General features: G+C 36.8%; 1 protein-coding gene across 3 annotated transcripts in view; it reads left to right on the forward strand.

Moving 5' to 3' along the window:
* The window catches only part of ATP2B1 (ATPase plasma membrane Ca2+ transporting 1), a 122,466-nt gene extending 111,125 nt beyond the window's left edge, over window positions 1-11,341 (forward strand). The window contains exons 19-22 of one of the 3 annotated variants that reach the window (XM_073900527.1): window positions 276-383; window positions 2,315-2,497; window positions 2,904-2,990; window positions 8,065-11,341. In XM_073900527.1, coding sequence (XP_073756628.1) covers window positions 276-383; window positions 2,315-2,497; window positions 2,904-2,990; window positions 8,065-8,376 — 690 coding nt within the window. In that variant the 3' untranslated portion in view covers window positions 8,377-11,341. Of the gene's footprint in view, window positions 1-275; window positions 384-2,314; window positions 2,498-2,903; window positions 3,056-8,064 lie in introns of all 3 variants that reach the window. The other 2 variants (XM_073900528.1, XM_025882349.2) reach the window with 2 other exon arrangements.
* The last annotated feature ends 5,025 nt before the right edge of the window (window positions 11,342-16,366 follow it).

Genomic DNA, 16,366 nt, shown 5'->3' on the forward strand with positions numbered 1-16,366 from the left:
ACTGTAAAGTTATCTTCCTGATCAGGAGAACTTTGTTTGTTTTTACTGAACATAATTTAAACATGAAATACATATGCATTTTAAATTTTAAGCAGAGATTTCAGTTTATTTTCATTTGTCTTATTTTCACCTGTGACTATGATAATACACGTCACCATCAGGATAATCGTTATTCAGCTTGAGTTTTAAAGGATACAGATTTGGGTAATTTTTGAAGTGTATGAAATGTAAAGTTTAAAAGATTTAAATAAATTTACTCTTGATTATTCCTCCAGATAATAATTGTGCAGTTTGGTGGAAAACCTTTCAGTTGTTCAGAACTTTCAATAGAACAGTGGCTATGGTCAATATTCCTAGGAATGGGAACGTTACTCTGGGGCCAGGTAAAAAGCTCATCATTTTTTGTTCAAACCTAAAGTGATTTTTTTTTTTTTTTAATTTCCAGTGTGTATTTTCCTTAATCAGTTCTGTTACTTAATTCTAAGTGGTTGCCCTTCTGGGTCAAGAAAGGGCATTCAGCGATATGGGGTTTTTTTAAATGTAGTATTTGTTCTCAAGTTATTGTTTGTGATGGTTATGCCTGCGTAATAAAACACTTTAAATTTCTTACATAGTTTTTTAATTTGTTTTTTAGAACAAGCTTTACAACAGTTACTAAGAGGATGCATTTTTAACTGGTTAAGACGCTGGTATCTGTGTCTTTTGCTCTATGAACTATTTTAGCATTTTCAGAGTAAATATTTTTACAAAAATATTACAATATTACATACTTCAGATGTTTCATCATTTTATTATCTAATTTAATCCAAAATACAGCTAAGGAAAAAAAGCTCAAGTTTCAGTTCACTTAGAGAATGTTTCCGTAAAAAATAGTGGTATCTGTCTGGATAAATGGGCCACACAATGACATTTTCAGTTCTTTGGATTGATTGGCTTTAACAATATATGTATAAAATGCAATGCCTGAAAATGAGATATACTTCGTATTTGGCATAGGCAGCTGACTTACGAAGGCATGTCATTAGTTTAAAAAGATAACTGGTGACGGTGTGTGCACTGTGCACTTTAAGTCCGTTACCATTACGGAAAAAGTAACTGATAGTCTGTACTAATCATGAATCAGAGTTAACATATGTTATGATGTGCAGCCGGTGTGAGCTAATGTACTGTCGTTCTACAAGTCAGTCTAAGCAAACGTTTGTTCAGGTTTTACTGAAACTTAACTCAGTCTTTATGTGCCTTTATCTTACCTTTTTCTTAATTGTGTTTCTAGGTTCTGAGGTTTCTCTTCTTACTCCTGTTGCATGACTCATTAATAGAGATCTTCTTTTAAGTATTAGGATCCGTACTCGGGCCACCTTTCTTCATTGATTACCGTTCTGGTTATTTCATAATGTTCCCTCGTAGGCAAAAGAGAACCCCAAAACCTCCCAGACCATCTGGCTAATTTCAGGAAGAGGAAATTCAGAACAGCCAGCATACCCAACGGGGATCAGCTCCTGGCTTTGGTTGACATTGTTGATTTTACGTGTGTCCTGGTAGAAGGAGCACTGATTCTGGTTGTCAGGAGACCTGTTCCACCTCTGTGAAATGCGGTGGTTGGACTAGAAGGTCTTTAAGCAGTTCTCATTCTGTGTGCTTATTTCCTCCTGATGAGCCTGACTTCCTGAAGGAATGGCTGTTAACATTTACAGTTTGATACATATTTATTACTATTTTTTGTCCTCTTTGTGTTTCCTGGGGCATCTGTTCCTGTTTGGTGTCATGACCAATCAGTATTAACCCAGTTTTAAAGAGTTTCATTTTGTAAAAACAAATAAATTTAATAAGCAGAAAAAACTATTTTCAGTTTAACCTTGACAATTTTTTGGATTTGGTATGTTTTTTTCTCATTGAACTCTTTCAGCACTAATGAAAAATGAACTTGTTTTGTATCCAAAAAGACCACTTGCCATTTTTGTTTTATTTTAAATAAATATAATTAATGTGAGTTTAAGTTAATATATATATCAGAGCATATTTGTGTACTTTACTGTCTTGAATGTCTTACTTAAAATATGAAAGCTGTAATCAGGTTATTTCCCCTCAGGAAAACTTTTTACCATTCAAACTGAAATCTTTTCTGTAGTTGAGAAAAGAACCTATTCTGTTGTTGTTGCTCTGAGAAAGCAAGCCTGACGGACAGGATCTCATTGCCTTGTTGGTGACAACAGTTGGCCACACTTCAGACCTCTTACGCCTTTTGTGTTACGGTTGATTGGTTTAATTTTACTCGGTTTTGATTTATTTCTAAGTTCTTTCCCCTGTGTTGTAGCTTATTTCAACAATTCCAACTAGCCGTTTAAAATTCCTAAAAGAAGCTGGTCATGGAACACAAAAGGAAGAAATCCCGGAGGAGGAGCTTGCGGAGGACGTGGAAGAGATCGACCATGCTGAAAGGGAGCTACGGCGCGGCCAGATCTTGTGGTTTAGAGGCCTGAACAGAATCCAGACGCAGGTATGGGCCTGGCGGAGAGGTACGAGCGGCCGGCGGTGGGCACGGCGGTGGGAGTGTGGGGGCCCAGGGCTCTGGGACCTGGGGAGGAGGTCTGAATGCGCTCCTTAACTTCCTTTCTAGCCTTCCCAACCCACAAAACTTACTCTTTTGAAAAATAATACTGGTGCCTGGAATGAGTGAAAGTTTTTAACTGATGGTGAAGGAATGTGTCTATATGCCCCTCAGCTCCTTTTCTCCTAGCTTCCCACCCCAACCTTCATCTCAAAATGCTACTCTTGCCTATTTATCTGCTCTGTAAAAAGTGCCTTTTTCTTTACTTTTTATATGTTTATAGTTGGGATGGTCCTTTCTCTTGTTCTCTCTCTCTCTTGCTGAGCAAGCTGTCACAATCTCTGATTCCTTGCAGATGGATGTAGTGAATGCTTTCCAGAGTGGAAGTTCCATTCAGGGGGCTCTAAGGCGGCAACCCTCCATCGCCAGCCAGCATCATGATGTAACAAATATTTCTACCCCTACACATGTAGTGTTTTCCTCTTCTACTGCTTCTACTACTGTGGGGTGTGAGTGTGTGTTCCTAAGTGCATGAAATTAACATTTCCTACTTCACACACCTAACGGTTCTCATTTTCTCCTTAATGTTTAAATTCATCGTTCAAGCTTTTCATAAAGCTTTCTTTTCGTAAAGTGGATTGAGACCTCAAAGTGTTGTCGTTGTTGTTGTTTTATTTCTTAGAGGGCTAGATAACAGGTCAAACAATTGCAGCCAAAGATGAGATAGGAAATCCGTGAGCTCGTCTCTGTGCTAACTCTGATAGTTAATACGGGGAATAAAATGGTAGCTTAGAATTTGTGAAACTACTATAAATTTTTGAGTATATGCCTTTCAACACGTTCATCCTGCATGGTTTCCAAAAGCATGTGATTTGAGAAACTGATCTAACAGAACTGAGAAATTACATTTTTAAAGCTAAAAATGAATCTAACGTTTTGAGTTTTATCTTGTTCAGTTGGCAAAGTTAAGTTGGTACCCTGAAGAAAAGATCTCAGTATATAGCCAGTTATTTGCCTTCTTAGCCTAGATTTTGTGGCCTTGCTTTGAATTTATTTACTTATTTATTTTTGAGAAGCGGTCCCTGTGTAAACTTAAAAGTTCTGTGGTATTTATGGTTTTTTTTTCTTCTGTCATAATTTCTATTAATTGACTAGAATAATATATCTTCTTTCGGGTTTTTAGTAAACGGCAAATTCCCCAAAAGCCTTTTAAACTCTTGTCATCCTTACTGTGCAATACAGTCTAGATTTCATGGTAGATTCTCAGAATATTGGAGGCAGTAAAGATAAAAACCCACCCCATCCCCAAAATCAGCTGGAATACCTCTGCTTTATCTTGTATTTGGGTAGAGACCCATCTTTTCCATTTGGTCCTCTGACAGTTAAGGACTAGGAAACGAGAAAGCTGGAGAGAGGATGAACTGAAGAAGAAAACAATGCTATTTTAAGGAGGACAGTTTACTCAGTGCCTGTTTGTTCACTGTTTGCTTAAGTAATTTTCATTTGTCATTTTTGACAGTGTTGTAGAACAGGCAGAACAGGAACCACTATCCCATTTTGCAGGTGTGAAAACTGGAAGTTTAAATGACTTGTCCATGGCTAATAAGCAGAGGCAGCATGATGTGTGGCAAAGAATAAACAAGTACTCTAAGGACAAAACAACTCTGTTAGGATGTTAAATTTACATACATGGACAGATAGGAATCTTCCTTTTAAAAATTACCGTGGTTCTGTACCTTACCCAAATGAAATGGTGTATGTAAATTGCCTGGCGTTATGCCTAGGACAGCTAATGTCCCAGTTACATCCCTCCCTCCCTGTATCTATGGATTTCACATCATTCCTGGCTCTTGAGGGCTTATTACCACTCATCCTTTCATCTCCTACTACTAATTAATGTTTCTTTAGTTGTGATCTGTAAACACTTGCAGAAGGCCTACCGTATGCCAAGGCTGTGCTAGAAGGTCCAGACTTGGCAGTCTAGTATAGGAACAAAAAAGTAGTTGCGAATTTCTACATGGTAATGAAACATGGACTATTACAACAGAGTCTGTCACCCACTCTGGGAAGTCAGGAAAAATTACCCAAAGAAAGTAACTTCCAAGCTGACCTTTGGTAGGACATGTACCAGTTGAGGAAAGCAGGGCCTCAGTGATAGGCACTAAAAGTAGTAAAATGTCAGGTGTTGATGAAACTGGAGTGGACAGTAGGGGCAGGAGTCTCTGTATATCCTAAAAGAAGGATGCAAAATGAAACTTATCCTGGAAGACTCCCTCAGAATTTTATATTTGAAAAATTTCAAACCAACAGACAAGTGGAAAGATTAATACATGAATACCCTTCACCTGGATTTACCACTTCTTAATAGTTTATGATGTTTGCCTTATCTGTTTATATATATGTTTATATTAGTATATACATTTTTTCTGTACCATTTGAAAGTAATTGACAAAGATCCTGACATTTCATCTCTCAATACTTCAGCATGTACCTCCTAAAAATAAGTCTCCTATATAATCATACTGTATTATCACATCCAAGAAATTTAACATTGATCTCATTCTATGGTATACAGTCCCTACTTGGATTTCTCCAGTTGCCCCCAAAATGTCCTATATTATAGCATTTTTGATCCATTTTCTCTACATTTATTTATTTATTTATGACATTGACTTTTTTTTTAAAAAGAAACCAGGCCAGTTGTCTCATCCTCCGTTATGGATCTCATTGTTTCCTCATGATTAGCTTCATGTTAAACTTTCTAGACAGATTTATCTCATGGGTGGTGTGTGTATTCATTTTTATTTCAGCAAAATTTTGAATAATTGACTCTTCATTTGGAGATTGTCCCATGACCTTCGGTATGCTGTCGGTATGCTGTCTTTACTCTATTTCTGTATAATTGTGTTCCAGACTTTACATTAAATCTCAGACCCACTGAAGGCCCCTCCTGACTCAGAATCTGCAGTTTAACAAGATCCCCAGGTGCTTTGCATGCACATTAAAGTGTGACAAGCCCTGACATGACATTGATACTTGTGAACTAACACTGTTTTAGATTGGCACATGTATTAACTCACTAATGAGTCTCCCATAACAACCCTAGAAGGTAGGTACCACTGTTATTTCCCATTTTATAGTTGAGGAAATTGGTTTGTCTCGGGTTTCTCAGCTAGCAGGTGACAGAGCTGGAATTCACACCCAGACCTTTAACCTCTGTCTTCCTCACTTCACCATGCTATACTCTTTATAGAGCTAAGTGAGCAAGAAGTAAAGCAGCCTACTGCAGACAGGGCTTGGTAAATGCCGGAAGACAGCTTTGAGGAGAGATATTTTAATCCGTTTTAATCAGAACTGAGCATATGTTGTTCCAAATGGCAGAATTCCCTTCTTCTTAAGGCTGAACAATATTTCCTGTATGTAGGGACACCTGGGTTAACTCAGTCGGTAAAGCGTCTGCCTTCAGCTCAGGTGGTGATCCCCAGGGTCCTGGGATCAAGCCCCGCTTCGGGCTTTCTCAGCAGGGAGCCTGCTTCTCCCTCTGTGCTGCTCCCCCTGCTTGTGCATTCTCTCTGACAAATAAATAAAAATCTTTAAAAAAAAAAAAAATTCCTTGTATGTATATATGCCACATTTTCTTTATCTGTTCATCTGTCAGTGGATACTTAATGTTGTCTCCCTATCTTGGCTATTTATAATGCTGCAAGGAATAAAGGAGTGCAGGTATATCTCCAAGATCCTGATTTTAGGGGCGCCTGGGTGTCTCAGTCATTAAATGTCTGCCTTCGGCTCAGGTCATGATCCCAGGGTCCCGGGATCAAGCCCCGCTCAGTGGGAAGCCTGCTTCTCCCTCTCCCACTCCCCCTGCTTGTGTTCCCTCTCTCACTGTGTCTCTCTCTGTCAAATAATAATAAATCTAAAACAACAACAACAACAACAAAAACCTGATTTTAATCCTCTGGATAAATTCCCAGAAGTGGGAGTCTTAAAATAGTCAAACTCCCAGAAATGGAGAGTAGAATGGTGGTTAGGTAGGGGTAGAGAGAAATGGGGAAATGTTTATGAGGGGGTACAAAGTTTCAGTTAATGCAAGACCAGTAAGTTCTGGAGATGTAATATATAGCATGGTGACTTTAGGTAACAATACTGTACTTATATACCTGAAATTTGCTAAGAGGTTGGATTCCTAATTATTATTACCACACACACACGGTGACAATGTGTAGTGATGGATTATGTTAATTAGCTCAACTGTCATGATTATTTTAGTGTGTATATGTGTATCAAATCATCAACTTGTACATCTTAAGATATATACAATTAAAAGAGGTGGGCATAAATAAATGTTACCTTTTTAAAAAATACATTGAAATGTCCATTTGAAGAAATGTGTTCATTTTTTCATTATCATTGTCTTATGAGATGATTTTGATGACTATTTTTCTGGAATGTCAGTATTCGTGATTTCTCTTAACATTTATGATAAATGTCTTCATTACTAAACAGGATTCATTAGAATCAATGCAAAAGCAGACCTATGTTTGAATTGATACTGAGTAGATGCTCAACTATTTGGATTTTGTCCCTTTTTTTGTTTTGAAAGTCTGTATGACACTGGGTTAATAAGACCTAATGTCAATGTGTGCAGCAGTGTTTTTGCGTTAATTACCCATTAACCTCTTTTCATCTATACAGCAGACTTCTGTACGGGGGGGGGGGGGGGGCGAGTGGTTGGGCTATATGTTTAAGGGCAGAAATACCAAAAAACCTTGTGTTTTTGCAAAATTGTTGACAGAAGAATCCCAGAGGGTTTGGGTTTTTTGTTCTAAACCTGTTCTTCCCAGTGAACTGTAGTATATAAAGTGATTTAAGTTTTAATATTTGTAGAGAAAAACACTAATGCTTTATAGACAAATGGCATATACTCAAATATTTATAGCTGTTTAATGGCATTTTATAGATATTTATTTGGGTTTTGTCTTTTTTTATTTTTTAAGGGAATAGTGGGGTAGATGTGAGTTCATTGTGGCATTCAGCTTATATTTGCTTGGCTTTTTCATAGTTGGTGACACCCTAATTCCTAGCATGATAAATAGTAACCCTTTGTGCTTGACTTTGTTTAACTTACTTGAATTGTTTTCAAAAATTACTTTTTTTTTATTTTAAAAATCAGCTAAAGCTTGTGTATGATCAAGTTTTTGTTTTGTTTGTTTTTGTTTTCTTAGGGAAAAAAGCCCTATAAAATGGCTATTAAATTTTTAGCCAGTGACAATGAGATTTTCTCAGTATTACTTTGAATTCTAACTCTTAATTCTTAGAGTATGTGGTTTTGTTGTTCTGTAGTGTCCTACTAAAATTATTCATTTTTTTTACAGTGTATTGCAAGTTCCACTGCATTACATGCAAATATGATTCACTCATACCTAGCTGTTTGTGGATTCAAACTCATAAATGAAACATTTTTAAATTAAGCTAATAGTATACTGACGTCTTTCTGTGTTTTCTGATATTTACAGATTCGAGTGGTGAATGCATTTCGTAGTTCTTTATATGAAGGGTTAGAAAAACCAGAATCAAGAAGTTCGATTCACAACTTTATGACACATCCTGAGTTTAGGATAGAAGATTCAGAGCCTCATATCCCCCTTATTGATGATACTGATGCTGAAGATGATGCTCCTACAAAACGTAACTCCAGTCCTCCACCCTCTCCCAACAAAAATAACAATGCTGTTGACAGCGGGATTCACCTTACCATAGAAATGAACAAGTCTGCTACCTCTTCATCCCCAGGAAGCCCACTACATAGTTTGGAAACATCACTCTGATTGTAAGCTGAATGTTAACACACTAGCTGCATTGTCAAGAAACAAATTGCAACTGGGTCTTTTCACATATTGTGATGGACAAGATCGTATTCTTGTCTTTGGACTTCAACAGAAGACACACTTGTACGAATGTAGATTTATTTTTTTAAAAAAAAAAAAAAAGCAAAGCTTTCTGCCAGACTGAGGGTGCTTTTTGGGGGGTGGGAGAAATGAACTGACAGATAAACAGTAACTCAGCATATGCTGACCTGTGGATCATCAGTAGTACCTAAGAATGGTCCTGAACAGTGTGTTAGCAGAGCTTTAGTTTATCTCGGTCCTTGATGGGCGAGGGAGAGGAGTACAGCTACAGCTGGGCAAACAAGCAAAGAGCCCTGGATCATTGATTGATGCTTTAATTTCTGCTGTTGGCTGTTAATAATTTGGATTATTTATGTTTATAAATGATACAGATCTGTTTACAAGGTTTGTAGATACTTTTTTTGTTCCTGTTCATAGATGGGAAGCTTCCTTATAACTGATGCAGAGAAAAATTAGTCCTTCAAATACTGCTGTATTTTCAGGAAAACAAAAAGGGGTGTTTCTATTGAAACTGTACTAAATTTTTGCCTACAATTTACCTTGTTAAATATTGTAGATAAATTGCTAATACTAATAGCCAAATAGATAACACTAATGCTTTGTTTAAAAAAAACCAAAAAAACAAAACAAAAGAAAACAAAAAAACATGAGCAGTGGTGTTTAATGAAGTTATGGCATCTGTCCTAATTAGTTTCTTAAATACATTTACTACTTAATGGTTTTGAAACAACTGTTTAATTTTTAAAATTTTTGAAAACTTGCTAATAACCTTTGTTCAGAATTTAGTAGACTGTTTAATGTGGGACATCAACTACATAATGAAAGATGCTTGAAATGCTTTTGTTATTTCAGGCAAATCAAATTAAATCAAACTATCAAACTACAAGAGAACCTTAGTCCTTTTTGTTTTTGTCTAAACATGTTAGCTCAGTGATGTCTTGGTGAACTGTGAGTGAACTGTATTGATTTTTCTAATAAATCCTTAGAAACCTTCATACAGCATGAGGGCTGTTGGCATTTTGAAAAAGGTTAACAGGTAGAAGCATACATGTTTTCCTTTTGTTTTTCAAACTTGTTTGTAAACATAAATATGCCCTTTTATTAAATAAATATACAGCAATTTTTTTTAAAAAAAATTTCAGCTTCTTAATTCTGCATATATAGTGCATCAGTCTGTTCTCTTTAACCACAATTGGAATAAATTTCAAGATGGTAACAGCCTCATGAAATACCGCTTTAATTCCCCTGGTGGTAAATATCTAATAGAATCACATTAAGAAAATCATTGCAATTTCACCATTTGACATAGTCTCCATAGAATTTGGTTTGTCTAAATAGTCTCACAGTCTAAAAAAATAATAATAATGATCACCATTATCTTTGATAGATTTATTTTATTTGTAAGTGGCCAAATAACAAATTAGGTAAAATGAGATTATATGAAAAGGTGGAAACGGTCCTAAAATATGTATAATTAAATACAATAATTAACCATATGCTTTCGGAATGCCCATCTCTAAGACATTTGGGTTATTTAAGTCTTTGTTTCTTTTGTCGAACTTCTCCCCTTTTTTGCCTCTGTCTTTACCTTTTAGGAACTGGGATTGTGTTAGGGCCCAGATTTCACCAGGTATACGATCCTCAGGCTGACATAAAGTTTACGAGGACTATGACATCTGAGCATGCTGACCTAGCAAAGACATGTTTAGTTGATGGTGCTTGATACTTTTGGTGGGTGGGGGGAAATCTTTTTCTCTCCATCAGTCCTTTGCAGTAATCCTCTGCAAGTCTTAGAAACACATTGGCTCTGTCAGCATTTGTAATTGTACATTTATTCATCAGGTATTTATAGTGAATCATACTGTAAAAAGAGGTAGCATGATATGCTGGAAAGCATACGAGGCTAGGAGTCATGACCTGGTTTCTAGTCTTGGTTTTGCCATTAACGTGCTGCATGACCTTGGGAAAATCATTTACCCTAAATGAGGGTGGTGGACTAGACTATCTTGAAGAACCTTTTCAACTCTTAAAAATTGACCCTAGCAACTGGAGAAGCCTACAAGGCATAGGGAATAGAGAAAAGGGAAATGTTTTCAGTTTTCTTTTTTATTTTGGTTATGCTTAAATATGAATGTAATTTCCAAAAGATTTAGATGTGCATGTGCTTTGGAGGATTTGTATTGAGCTTTTACAGTATTCATTTTTCAACTCAAGGCAATGGCTTTTTACACCAACTCTAATCCATAAACGGGTCTTCTGACATCCATGAAGTAGTAGCAAGACATGCTTAGTGTGTATTTCTCTCTTTGAGACACTGTAATTTCTACCAGAAATTTCCAGAGCATTATGTAAGTAGAAAAAAATGCAAGCAAGCTGTTAAAAGATCTTGGATCCCATTATATAGTATGTATAGCTGAAATCAGCATCTGTAATTCAATCATTTTTTCTCTTTTATCCTCTAACCAAAAAATTGTTTAATTTTGCATCCCAAATGTTTTTAATCTTTGTATATTTTTTAAAAATCCTTTTCTCCTCATCATTGCCTTTTTTGTGGTTGTAAATAGACTTACTTGCACTTTGAAGATGAGTTACTCCTTGTCATCTTACAAATATGTGATATGGTAATTTTCATAACAGATGTCAGTTTTGAACCAAGAAATGGTGATTTGTTTATAAGAAAAAAAAACTGGCTTCATTTCTGTGAAATTGCTCTTTGAAAATTTCTTTTTACACGTGTAAGCCAACTGAGATACCGTGATGGTGTTGATTTCTTTCAATGATGCTTACCATCTATTTTAGCCACTGAGCCTTTTATTATTTGTCTATTTGTAAAGTTTATTTGTCTTAACTCATTTAATAAATATACTGTTTATCTGTTTCTGAATGGGGACTGAACTTTTTGAATATTGAAATTGATCAGAGCATCATATTTTGGAATTACCTTTTTCTACTTGAAATTTTAAAAATCTGGTTGATGAAAATTCTGTAATGTACTTGAAATGTTATGGTTGTGTTACAGTGAATCGGTGTTCTAATATGCATGATCTTGCCCCTAGACCGAAAGTGGGTATATTGTCCTCACTCTCCTACCCATAGTCTTCGTTCTGTACAGCAACTCTAGATCATTTCTACAGTCTTATGAGCATGTAATCTTTCGGTCTTAGAAAAGATTAGTTTTTCACAATAACTGTTAGAACGTCTTTTTCATTAAATGATCCAAACTTGTCAATAGCAATTATCTGAACTCTGTGGTAACAAAATTAATCAAATTACCCTTAGTTGGTTTTTATAATAAATTATTAACATAAATTAGCAACTTTGTTGAAATACTGACTGAACTTTAAGTGATTATGAATACCATATTTTTCCATTTAGTAAAAATTACTAGTAAATTATTGAGTCTATGTAAGTACCACATTTATGACATGAGAGATGTTTTCCATTTTATCAAGTTAGATTTTATATATATGTATTATGTATTAGGATTAAATTTTGAATGAAGTTCCCTTTGAAAATTAACTGAATAAGAAAGAGTTTCTGTAAGTCTTTGCTCATTGCCATTTTTCCTTCCCCATGTGTTCAGAGAACTGCCCCTATCACAGCTGCTGCTTTCTTCTAACCTCTGCCACTGTCCAGACTCTGTTGCCCAAATCCCATATCAAGCTTTATATTTTCAAAAGATGATGTTGTGCTCATAGACCAAAAAAAAGAGATACTTTATTAGCATAATTAATACCACCTACCTAAAAATAATCTTTGAAACGTTCTTGAAAAATAATCTTTCTTTTAAAGAATAAGCATTATAATACCATAAAGAGTGTTTTCATGCAGGAAGGGAAGTTGTGACTGTATTCCTGTATTTCTCTCATCAGTACATGTCAAAAAGGAAATTGTCTCTATCCTTATAATGTAATTTCCTTTTCAACAGACTGATAATTTTGTCCCTTAGACTCTCAATTGGGAGTTTACTTTCATGCTTTTTGTCTTAACTACCTTAACATTTTCTCTTTTTGTTAGAAAAACACTTCAGCCTACAGATGTTACACTAAATGTAGGCATATTTAATCTGTATTCTCTGAATTCAAAGTATCATTATTGAGCTGTGTAATATTAATAGTTCCAAACTGGAAATTTAAGAAATGTGCATATGTGTTTATACAGTATCTGTCTTTGGCACAGCTTTCTTAACCACTATATCCTAGGAAAACTGGTTCCAGAATCAGTAACCTAAGTCCGGGTGTGGGTTCCCTGCAGGAAGACCCTGAGATTCTCTTAAGTCAGAGTTACAAGGACCACATAATTTCCAAATTGCTTTTCAGATCATTAAGTGTAAGCACTGATACTTTTCTTAGGCATTAAGAGGAGTATCATCACACATAAATAATTATTACAAAGTACTTGATACAGGCTAAGCACTTTGTGTAGAGGATGTGAACAGCCCCATGTACTACTGCTGCCACTTTACATACAGGGAAACAGGCTTGAGGAGTTTACACAGCTTGCTCTAGGTCACATTGGCAAGCCAGGGATTCACACTCAAGGCACACCTTCTCCAGAGCCCAGGCTGGTAGCTACTGCTCTTTTCTGCAGCCCGAGCACCTGGCCATCCTGAGTCAAGGACCAATACCTAAAAATCGGTGTTTAACTTTTAAGTCTCCTTTGTTGTACTTTTCTGATGTCAGATCCTTCACAGAGAAATCTGAAGAATCTTCATGAGCTTCCTGGAGGATAGCTCAGACCAGAGACTGAGGCAGAGGGTCCCTGACTAAGTTGTGTAACCCATGCTTTGCTTAGACCTCCTGTAACTGAAGAGTCACAGTTAAACTCAGGAGAAGGGTGTTCTTACTAGCATACTTTGATTAGAGAATTTTGTGGTTCACTACTTTTAAGATACATTTATTCTAAGTTCCATAGATAACCTATTAATTTAACAGGTCATTTTATTTCCTAAATAATTTGGAATGAAAATTATCACATTGAGGATATAATCTGTATTTTTCTTGAAATTTGTGAAAGAATAGGATCTACCTAGTTTTGTGTTTTTTGGAAAAATCATTTTGTCCTTTTTAAATGTGCAATCTTCAAAATAAAAATTGCAGCCAATATTTCTCTACTGTTTTAGTACCATTTTACACTGATGTTGTTTATGGCTTATGAATAGTCAACTGGCCTCCCTTAATAGTCTTAAAAAATGAGATGCTTGTAATCTTTAAGGTAACATCTTAGTGAATGAAGAAAAAGTATATTAAAGCAATCTTTTTCTGTAAGGCTACTTTTGAGATCATAAATATTTAAGTCATACCTTCACGAATAGCTTGAGAATGAGTATTAAAAAAGTGAGAATGGGACCTTAGGGAGACCTGTGGTATCTGAGGTTAGCAATTCAAATAAGGATGCTTCTAATTTATCTAGTATTCTAAATCTTTTAACCATAAGCCTGCTCTCATTTAGCTTCAGACCCTCTGAGGAGGGTAAGTGTGTACTATCTAAAATTGTTAATCTTTCACTTTCTTGCTGTTAAGAGACTTAGACTGGGTAGTAGTTCCCAACATACGAAGTGTGATGGGGGCGAGGGGGTGCAGTAGTAGGTGCAACCACACCACGTTTCTGGAGTCTGGGACTCCTACGAACACTACCCTAGTGTTTGTCCCCCTTTTTCCTGTCCTCAAAATTATCGAACTGCCAACTGCTTTCATGCTTTTTGTCTCTCCGTCTCCTGTATCAACAAATATTTGATACCTGGCCTGGGGAATTCCTACTGTTCTGGACTGGGGAGAACCAAGCAAGGTCCTTCCTCTCAGGGAGTCTATGTTCTAGTAAGAGACCGAGGTCACCTGGTAGGGGATGATGCTATGTTACATAGTGTGGTCAGGGATGTTCTCTTAGATAAGGTGACATTTTGGCAGAGGCCAGAAAGAAGTGAAGGAACCCACTGCTTGGTTGTTTGAGAGAGGTTCCCGTAAATAATGCTTAGCAAGTTTGAGGGACACAAGGAAGCCATTGTAGCTGGAGAATAGTGAACCAGCAGGAGAGTAGTAGGAGACAAGCTTAGAGTCATAATGGGAGACTGTGCCTAACTCTGGCTTTTATGCTGAATGAAATGGGAAGCCAGTGGAGGATTTTGAACAGAGCAGCAACATAATCTGACCTCTGAAAGGATCATTGGCTGCTCTGGAGAGACAGAGAAATTGGAAGTTAGGAAGCCAGTTAGGAGGCTAACCTTTTCAGACTCATTTCATGACAGTTTTTTCTCCTGCTTTTTTGGTAGCCCCTTTCTAAAGAGCCTTTGGACCCCTTTATCTGTTTCAACTTTGTGCTTGTCCTACTCTTTGAGATGACACAAGACTGACATGATTTTTGCAGTCAACCCTGAAGAACCTACATAGTCCCATTTGCTTCAGGCTCTGTGCAGTTCCCCACAGGGATCACAATAGCCTGTTTTTGCACTGTGTTGCTCAGCAACATGGTCACAAGTAGAAGATGCCATTTCTCTGCTATTTGGTCTCTAGGATTATAGTTGGCACTCTAAATTTTCCTTACTTTTAAAAGCTCTTTACACCTAAGTTACTCTTTATGCTAATCAGCATGATTGCTAGTCTCGTGATTTCCTCCATCATCTTCCAGTCTTTTAGCTACTACCCTTCACTGATTCCATCCTAAACAAGGCACGCCACCTGGCTCCCTCACTCCTGCTCTGTCATTGACGGTTTTGCCTCCTGGACGTTTCACTACCTTGGTACCTAAATCGGAATCACCTTTAACTTCCTATCTGTCCTTAGTGTCAGAGTGTGCTCGCAAACTTGCTGGTGACCAAAATCCACACTCATTTCCTGGCTTTCCTCACTGATGTTCAAACCAAACCTTTAATTTGTCTCTCATTCTCTTGAGGGTCCTTCTTCATTGCATTTATTCTAAACCTTTGCATTTTTCTCAACTAGGATTCAAGAGATGTTTTGTCTGACTTTATAGAACATACCTTTTCCATTCTCATTGTGCTTTTGTTACTGGTTTTGGGTCCCAAAGAACAAGAGTTTACGTCTATCTGTATTAAACTATTGCTTTAGCCCCTATTTGACTAATAATTTTATCATCTAGTTTATTCTCAACCCTTCTCAGCTTAATGTTGCCCAAGACAATGATTTGCTTTCCTTCTACCACTTTATGGAAACCGCTATTTCACAACAAAACTGAAAGACAAACAGGATAGTCTGCCAACCACCCTTTGCCTTACTTTGCACTTTATACTACCTATTAATATATAACTTAATGTACATTTAATCTAGTCATTCAACCAATTAGGAATCACTAATTAAATGTTCTTCATCTGGGGTGCCTGACTGGCTCCTTTGGTAGGGTAATTCTTGATTTCAGGGTCGTGAGTTCAAGACCCACATTGGGCATGAAGTCTACTTAAAAAAAAAAAGTTACACACAAATAGCCATAAGATCCAGAAATGTCTTGTTGAAATGCTGCCTACTACCTTTCCTATTTTGCTATACATAGTTCTTCCTTGGTTTCAGGTGCTCTTTTGATAAGTCTTTTTTTTTTTTTTCCTTTTTCACTCTTAATTAGCCTAGTCTAGTCCCTCTTTACCTCAGACGCATAGCATACGCTTTGGTTTCTCAGTGGTATTATCTACAACCCTACCTTCCACCTCTCCCATTGCCAATCCAACACAGAATCCATACCTTCCTAAATCACCACTTGCCCACATCCCTCCTCTCCTCAAAAAATAGATGAGTAAATAATAAACTTTTGAATGGCTCTCTATTGCTTATTAGCAACTTTTTGGCCTCACCTAGTTGTCACCTGCCCCCCTCACTCCTCTGCTGTGAGCTTGTTCTCTGTGTTCTTCCCTCTCCTGTAAATTCCTCCTTGAAGCTCACCTTATTCCTGGCCCCTCTTGCAC

Source organism: Callorhinus ursinus, unplaced genomic scaffold, assembly GCF_003265705.2.
Source record: "Callorhinus ursinus isolate GAN/ISIS: 27379988/994484 unplaced genomic scaffold, GSC_fseal_2.0 scaffold14, whole genome shotgun sequence".
In the NCBI taxonomy this organism is placed as follows: Eukaryota; Metazoa; Chordata; class Mammalia; order Carnivora; family Otariidae; genus Callorhinus; species Callorhinus ursinus.